Here is a 9179-nt window from a genome sequence, read left to right as displayed (position 1 = left end):
GGTGGTTTTTTTTTTTTCCCTTCAGTTTTAATGTTATGTAATGTATTTAAACCCTTATTTAAATAAAACTTGTTTTCAGAAACAAAAAAAAATTACAATGAAAATACAACCATAGAAAATCTATGGGATGCAGCAAAAGCAGTTCTTAGAAGGAAGTTCATAGCAATACAGGCCTTCCTCATCAAAACAAGAAAAATCTCAAACAATCTAACTTACCACTTAAGAGTAGTAGAAAAACAAGAACAAACAAAACCTAAAATCAGCAGAAGGAAGGAAATTAGATCAGAGAGGAAATAGCAATAAAAGAAAATAGTTTTTCTATTTTAAAAACAATAGAAAAATCAATAAAACTGAGAGTTGGTTCTTTGAAATGGTAAACAAGATTGACAAACCTCTGGCCAGGCTCACCAAGAAGAAAAGAGAGAGAACCCACATAAACAAAATAAGAAATGAAAAAGGAGACAAAACAACTGATACCACAGAAAAATAAAAACCATACAGGAATATGATGAAAAATTTTATGCCAACAAATCTGACAACCTAGAAGAAATGGACAAGTTTCTAGAAACATACAGCCCACTAAAACTGAATCAAGAAGAAATAGATCCTTTGAACAGACCAATCACTAGAGGTGGAAATATTGTAGAATATGTAATTTTAAAGCTCCCTACAAACAAAAGTCCAGGACCAGATGGCTTCACAGGTGAATGCTACCAAACATACAAAGAAAAGCTTATGCCTATCCTTCTCAAACTCTTCCAAAAAATTGAAGAGGAGGGAACACTCCCAAAGGCATTCTATGAAGCCACTATCACCCAGATACCAAAACCAGACAAAGACATCACTAAAAAAGAAAATTACAGGCCAATATCTTTGATGAATATAGATACAAGAATTCTCAACAAAATATTAGCAAACCAAATCCAAAAGCACATAAAAAGATCACACACCACAACCAAGAGTCATCCCAAGTTCGCAAGGATGATTCACGTACACAAATCAATGTGATACATCACATAAACAAAGGACAAAGACCACATGATCATCTCAGTAGATGCAGAAAGAGCATTTGACAAAATTCCACATCAATTCATGATAAAAACTCTTACCAAAGTGGGTATGAAGGGAACATATCTCAACATAAAAGCTATTTATGACAAACCCACAGCCAATATAAAACTCAATGGTGAAAAGCTGAAAGCCTTCTCACTAAAATCTGGAACAAGAAAAGGATACCCACTCTCACCTGTTCTATTTAACACAGTATTGGAAGTCCTAGCCACAGCAATCAGACAGGAAATAAAAGGTGTACAAATTGGAAGGGAAGAGGCAAAATTGTCATTATATGCAGATGACTTAAATATAAGACATGACACCATAAAACTCCTAGAAAAGACCACAGGCAAAACATTCTCTGACATAAATTGTACCAGTGTTTTCTTAGGTCAGTCTCCCAAGGCAATAGAAATAAACACAAACAAATGGGACCTAATCTTTTGCACAGCACAAGAAACCATAAACAAAAAGACAACCTACAGAATGGGAGAAAGTATTTGCAAACAATGAGACCAACAAGGGTTTCATTTCCAAAATATTCAAACAGCTCACACAACTCAACACAAAAACAAACAACCCAATCAAAAAATGGGCAGGAGACCAAAACAGACATTTCTCCAAAGAGGAAATACAAATGACCAATAGGCACATGAAAAGATGCTCAGTATCACTAATTATCAGAGAAATGCAAATCAAAACTATAGTGAGGTACTACCTCCACTGGTCAGAATGGCCATCATTAAAAACTCTACCAATAACAGATGGTGGAGAGGATATGGAGAAAAGGGAACCCTCTTACACTGTTGGAATGTAATTTGGTACAGCCACTATGGAAAACAGTATGGAGGTTTCTCAGAAAACTAAAAATAGAATTACCATACGATCCAGTAATCCCACTCCTGGGCATATATCTGGACAAAACTATTATTCAAAAAGATACCTGCACCCCTATGTTCATAGCAGCACTATTCACAATAGCCAAGACATGGAACAACCTAAATGTCCATTGACAGATGAATGGATAAAGAAGATGTGGTACATATATACAATGAATACTACTCAGCCATAAAAAAAGAATGGAATAATGCCATTTTAGCAACATGGATACAACTAGAGATAATCATACTAAGTGAAGTAAGTCATAAAGAGAAAGACAAATACCATATGATATCACTTATATGTGGAATCTAAAATGACACAAATGAACCTATCTACTTATGAAACAAAAACAGACTCACAGATATAGAGAACAGACTTGTGGTTGCCAAGGGGGAGGAGGTTAGGGGAGGGATGGAGTGGGAGGTTGGGGGTAGCAGATATAAGCTATTATATATGGAATGGATAAACAACAAGGTCCTGCTGTATAGCACAGAGAACTACATTTGATATCCTGTAATGAACCATAATGGAAAATAATTAAAAAAAATAAAGTTATTCACTAATGTATTTCTTATATGGTTTTGTTACTAATTAGTCTCTGAATGTTATTTGTTAAATCACTTAATTGTTGTGAGTTTCTTTTCATAGATCTTCATTTTCTATTTCCTAGGAAGGAAAATTAGAAGAAGTAAACACAATCTTAGCCATTCATGACAACTATAAACATGAATTCTACAATGATGACTCTTGGGTTGAATTTATTGAGCTAGATATTGATGACCCTGATGAAAAGACTGAAGGATCAGACACAGACAGACTTCTAAGCAGTGACCATGAAAAATCACTTAATATCCTTGGGGCAAAGGATGATGACTCTGGACGTACCAGCTGTTATGAACCTGATGTTCTGGAGACTGATTTCAATGCCAGTGACATGTGTGATGGTACTTCAGAGGTTGCTCAGCCACAAAGGTTAAAAGGGGAAGCAGATCTCTTGTGCCTTGACCAGAAGAATCAAAATAACTCACCCTCTAATGATGCTGCCCCTGCTAGCCAGCAGTCCAGTGTTATCCTAGTAGAGGAAAACAAACCACGACCACTTCTTATTGGTGGAACTGAGTCAACTCATCAAGCTGGCCACATGCAGCTCAGCAATCCCAGTTCATTGGCAAACATCGACTTTTATGCCCAGGTAAGTGACATTACACCAGCAGGGAGTGTGGTCCTTTCTCCAGGCCAAAAGAATAAGGCTGGGATCTCCCAGTGTGGTGTGCATCCAGAAGTGGTCTCCCCCTGCCAAGCAAATTTCATCATGGACAACACCTACTTCTGTGAGGCAGATGCCAAAAAGTGCATTGCCATGGCCCCTCTCGTCGAGGTTGAATCACATGTAGAGCCAAGCTTTAATCAGGAAGACATTTACATCACCACGGAAAGCCTTACCACTACTGCTGGGAGGTCTGGGACAGAACGTGTTCCAAGTTCTGAGATGCCTGTCCCAGACTATACCTCCATTCACATAGTACAATCTCCACAGGGCCTCGTTCTCAATGCAACCGCCCTGCCTTTGCCTGACAAAGAGTTTCTCTCATCATGTGGCTACGTGAGCACAGACCAACTGAACAAAATCATGCCGTAGCTTTTCTTGGATTTCCCATGAGCTACCTATTTAATGGCAAAGAGTTGGCTGGGGCATGAATGCTTAAACCAAAACAAAGTTTAAACTTTTGCGGGGTGGGGGCAAGCTGAGGGTGGGGGATATGGATTCTAAATGCCTTTTCCTGAACTGTTGAAACATGACATTAAAAAAAGAAGAAGAATCCTTAATCAGATAGATATTCCTGTTGTGAATTGTAAATATTTTAAAGAATTATCTCAAAGACTGTTTAGTGGCAGTAATTGTTATTGTGTGTTAATTTTGTGCTACGAAGCATTGAATGGCTGTTTTTTAATGTATAGTTAATCATGCTTTTTGAAAAAGCGAAAAATCAGGTGGCTTTTGCAGTTCAGGAAGATTGAATACAAATCATAGCACAGGTTAATTTTTTTTAATAATTGGGAACTAAAATTATAGGTAAGAGGACAAGAAATAGTTTGGATATGTAAAACATTTATTTTGACATGAAATGGATAAAGATATTTTTAATAATTTACACTTTAAGCATGGCTATTTTCTATTACACTGTACATGGTGTACTGTAGTTCATGCCGACCTATCTAAAGAATGTAGTAACTGCAGCCTAAAGCTGGTTTAATGCTTTGGTCAACGCACCTGAAGAAAAACTAGTTTTTTACAAGGCCCTTTTTATACCTCCTAAAACTCTTTAAATGATTATAAAATGATTGTATTTAGCTGCATTATTGGAATGTGCTTATCTTATCTGAATTTGTAAACAAATATTTGTTAATTTAGAAAACTTTAAAATGTTTGCACAGGTCAACTTATCATGAACCAAAAAAAGAAAAAAAAAAACAAAAACCCACAACACAAATGAGCAAAAAACCTTTTCTCACCCAAGTTTTGGTTCATGTCAGAGCGCTACATGCTAAGAGAAGTAGAAATCATAGCTGGTTGCTGTTGACCAGGATGCTGAATCACCGCACTGCACGCGGAAGAAGTTTCTTAGTGCACGCAGATCATTAAGAGTCAAGCCTTAGAGCCTCAGCCATAGTGTCTCTTATTTCATATTTACCTAAGGAAGGAATAGGTACAAGAAGCATTTTGTAAGTTGAAGCTGGTCAAAGTGAAGTTAACCAGATTATGGAACAAAAGTTCGAGAAATAGGTTTTTCTTTCACAGCCTATAGCCAGACACATACTCATTATTTGTGGTAGCAAAAAAGAGAAAACACAAAATTTTAAATTTCCAAAAATAACTCAAAAGTTTATTTGAACCCATAGCAGAAAATTTCTTCCTCACCAAATCTTTTATAGGATTTATTTAAAGTAGCAAAAGAAGTTTCATCATTTTTAAACTTCCCCTCCAAGTGGATTGGCCTTAAAGCAGGGAGTCAGAAGAAAAAGAAGGGACCTGAGTAATTTATAAGTTATTGTTCAATCCATTAATAACCTAAACATCATTCATAGGAGCATTGGGATTGCTTCCCAAAAGAGTTTGTCAAAAAGAGAAGACTCATCTCACTCAAGAATGCTTCTCACAAGTATTTTTTAAAGGTTAATAAAACTTTAAAGTTAGTTTTACCTTAAATAGTATGTGCCATTTAGCTCAGACTTTTTTAGGAAACAAGCTTAATGGTTGGTAATTTTAAATTCCCTCTTTCTTGCAGGAGGGACAGTGAAAAGCTAGAATTGGGTGTGTAAAGTTCAACATGTTACTTTGTAATAGATGTTTAATAGATTTTCTGCTACCTTGCTGCTATGGTTTTCTCTAAGAGCTACATAATTTAGTTTCATATACAAGTTCATCAATGTAGAACCTAATGCAACTTAAAATGTGTGTTTGGGAAAACTATCTTACTATTTCACAATAGGCTGACAACATTTCTATAGCCAAAAATAGCTAAATACCTCAATCGGTCTCCGAATGTCATTTTGGTACTTTGCTGGCCACACAAGCCATTATTCACTAGTATGACTAGTTGTGTCCTGCAGTTTATATTTAACTTTCTTTATGTCTGTGGATTTTTTCCTTCAAAGTTTAATAAATTTATTTTCTTGGATTTGTGATGGTGTGCTTCTATTGTCAGACACCCACAGGAAAAGCATCCTAAATCAGACCTCATACTTTGAGTTCTTGTCCTTGTAAGGGGATCTTAGCGCAGTTGGTTTAAACACAGTGGCAATGGGTGTGAAGACTTTTTGTTCTCCACTGAAATAGAGAGTCAGAGGAGACAGCTCCTTTGCTCTTTACTGAGGAAACAGGAGCCCAGCTCAAAAATATCCTGTTGGCTTGCCTGAATACTTAGAGCCATATTTTAGATGCATCAAAGCATACATGATGCATGTGGGGTTGTTTGCAAGGTAGGGAGAGCTTGAGCACATTGCCTAGAAGGAGAGGAAAGCTCTCCCTTTACAATCCATACATTGGAACAAGTTTGTCAGACTAGCTCCTTGTCATAATGGGAAGCCAATAAGAAGTAAAGGCTGGGAGGGAGGTTGGTTAGGTAGGTTGTGAAGGAGCCTGAGAGCAACAAAGCCATGAAGAAGAGATTCCTCTACAGGAGGCTCCAGCTCCAGGGGGGTGCAATCATGGTAATATCAAATCCCATAGCCACCAGGTGGGTGACCCCCAAACTGGAAAATGCTTATATCACAGAGGTTCTCCCACAGGAGTGAAAGTTCTGAGTCCTACATCAGGCTCCCCAGCCTGGGGGTCTGGCATTAGGAGAAGGAGCCCCCAGAGCATCTGGCTTTGAAGGCCAGTGGAGTTTGATCACAGGAACTACACAGGACTGGGGGAAACAGAAACTCCACTCTTAGAGGGTGCACACAAGGTCTCTTGAGCACCAGGACCCAGGGGGAAAAGCAGTGACCTAATAAGAGCCTGGGCCAGATCTACCTGTTGGTATTGGAGGGTCTCCTGTGGAGGAGGGAGGTGGCTAGGGCTCACTGCTGGGACAAAGACATTGGTGACTGTAGTTCTGGGGTGTTCTCATTGGCATGAGCCCTCCTGGAGGCTGCCATTTTCTCACCAAGACCTGGCACCACCCAACAGCTCATAAGCTCCAGGGCTGGAGCACCTCAAGCCAGACAACCAACAGGGCATGAACACAGCCCCACACATCAGCAGACAGGCTGTCTAAAGTCTTCCTGATCCCACAGCTGGCCACTAAACACATCCCTTGCCATGGCCCTGCCCACCAGAGGACAAGACCCAGCTCCACCCACCAGTGGGCAGGAAGCAGTCCCTGCCACTGGGAAGCCAACACAAGCCCCTTAGACCAGCCTCATCCACAAAGGGCAGACAGCAGAATAGGAACTACAACCCTGCAACCTATGAAACAGAAACCACAATCACAGAAAGTTAGACAAAATGAGACAGCAGAGGAATACATCCCAGAGGAAGGAACAAGATAAAACCCCAGAAAACAACTAAGTGAAGTGAAGATAGGCAATGTACCCAAAAAAGAACTCAGATTATAATAGTAAAGATTATCTCTATTCTTGGAAAAAGAATAGAGACACAGATTCAGAAGATACAGGAAATGTTTAACAAACACCTGGAAGAAATAAAGAACAGAGATGAAAAATACACTAGAAGGAATCAGTAGCAGAATAACTGAGGCAGAAGAATGGATAAGTGACCTGGAAGACAGAATGATGTAAATCACTGCCAAAGAACAGAATAAAGAAAAAATAATGAGAAGAAATGAGGGCAATATAAGAGACCTCTGGAACAACATTAAACACACCAACATTCACATTACAGGGGTCCCAGAAGGAGAAGAGAGAAAAGACCTGAGTAAATATGTGAAAAGATAATAGCTGAAAACTTCCCTAACATGGGAAAGGAAACAGTCACCCAAGGCCAGGAAGTGCAGAGAGTTCCAGTCAGGATAAACCCAAGACAAACATGCCAATACACATAATAATCAAATTGACAAAAAATAAAGACAAAGAAAAAAATATTAAAAGCAAAAAGGGAAAAGCAAAAAAGAACATACAATGGGACTCCCATAAGGTTATCAGCTGATTTCTTAGCAGAAATTGCACACCAGAAGGGAGTGGCATGATATATTTAAATTGGTGAAATGGAAGAACCTACAACAAGGAATAATCTAGCCAATGAGGCTCTCATGCAGATTTGACAGAGAAATCAAAAGCTTTACAGAGAAGTAAAAGCTAAAAGAATTCAGTACCACCAGACCAGACCAGCTTTGCAACAAATGCTAAAGGAACTTCTCTAGGCACAAAAGAAAAAGCCACAGCTAGAAATAAGATAACTACAAATGGAAAAGCTCACCAGTAAAGGCAAAGACACAGTAAATGTAGGAAATCATCCACACACATATATGGTATCAAAACCAGAAATTGTGAGAAGAGGAGAGTACAAGCACAGGATATTGGAAATGCATTTGATATTAAAAGACCAGCAAGTTAAAACAATCCTGTTTATATATAGACTGCTGTATCAAAACCTCATGGTAACCACAAACCAAAAATGTACAATAGGTACACACACACAAAAGAATAAGGAATCCAAACACTATAATAAATTTAGTCATAAAATCACCAAAGAAGAGAACTGAAGAGGATGGGAAGAATAATGTCCTACAAAAACAAATCCAAAACAATTAACAAAATGGCAATAAGAATGCACATATGTTGGTTACCTTAAGTGTAAGTGAATTAAATGCTCCAACCAAAAGACACAGACTGGCTAAATGGATACAAAAACAAGACCAACATATATGCTGTCTATAAGAGACCCACTTCAGATCTAGGGACACACACACACTGAAAGGGAGGGGATGGAAAAAGGTATTCAATGAAAATCAAAATAAAGCCAGCAATATTCATATTAAACAAAGTAGACTTTATAATAAAGACTGTTACAAGAGACAAGAACACTACATAATGATCAAGGGATCAATCCAAGAAGAAGATATAACAATTGCAAATATATATGCACCCAACATAGGAGTCCATCAATATATAAGACATATACTAACAGCCATAAAAGGAGAAATCGACAGTAGCACAATATTAGTGAGGGACTTTAACACCTCACTTTCATCAATAGATCATCCAGACAGAAAATCAATAAGGAAACACAGGCCTTAAATGACACATTAGACCAGATGGACTTAATTGATATTTGTAGAGCATTCCATCCAAAAGCAGCAGAATATACATTCTTTTCAAGTGGAATACTCTTCAGGATTGATCACATACTGGGCCACAAAGGGAGCCTCAGTAAATCTAAGAAAATTGAAATCATATCAAACAACTTTTTCAACTACAACACTAAGAGATTAGAAATCAAATTACAAGAAAAAAAACTGTAAAAAAAACACAAGCACATGGAGGCTAAACAAATGCTACTAAGCAACTAATGGATCACTAAGGAAATCAAAGAGGAAATCAAAAAATACCTAGAGACAAATGAAAACAAAAGCACGATGATCCAAAATCTGTGGGATGAAGCAAAAGCGGTTCTAAGGAGGAATTTTATAGCAATACAATCTTACCTCAGGAAACAAGAAAAAACCCCAGATAAACAATCTACCTCAACACATAAAGAAACTAGAGAAAGAAGAACAAACAAAATGCAAACTTAGTAG

At 37.9% G+C, this 9179-nt stretch overlaps 1 protein-coding gene across 4 annotated transcripts in view; it reads left to right on the top strand.

The window, feature by feature from the left end:
- Positions 1–9179, top strand: part of GHR (growth hormone receptor) — a 324223-nt gene that overhangs the window by 282073 nt on the left and 32971 nt on the right. For 3 of the 4 annotated variants that reach the window (XM_057708792.1, XM_057708791.1, XM_057708790.1), the window contains one exon: positions 2606–3661. In XM_057708792.1, coding sequence (XP_057564775.1) covers positions 2606–3574 — 969 coding nt within the window. In that variant the 3' untranslated portion in view covers positions 3575–3661. Of the gene's footprint in view, positions 1–2605; positions 3662–9179 lie in introns of those variants that run through there. The other variant, XM_057708793.1, reaches the window with a different exon arrangement.

The sequence above is a fragment of the Hippopotamus amphibius genome, chromosome 15 (assembly GCF_030028045.1).
Source record: "Hippopotamus amphibius kiboko isolate mHipAmp2 chromosome 15, mHipAmp2.hap2, whole genome shotgun sequence".
Taxonomy (NCBI): Eukaryota; Metazoa; Chordata; class Mammalia; order Artiodactyla; family Hippopotamidae; genus Hippopotamus; species Hippopotamus amphibius.
This window is presented reverse-complemented; position numbering and strand designations above follow the sequence as displayed.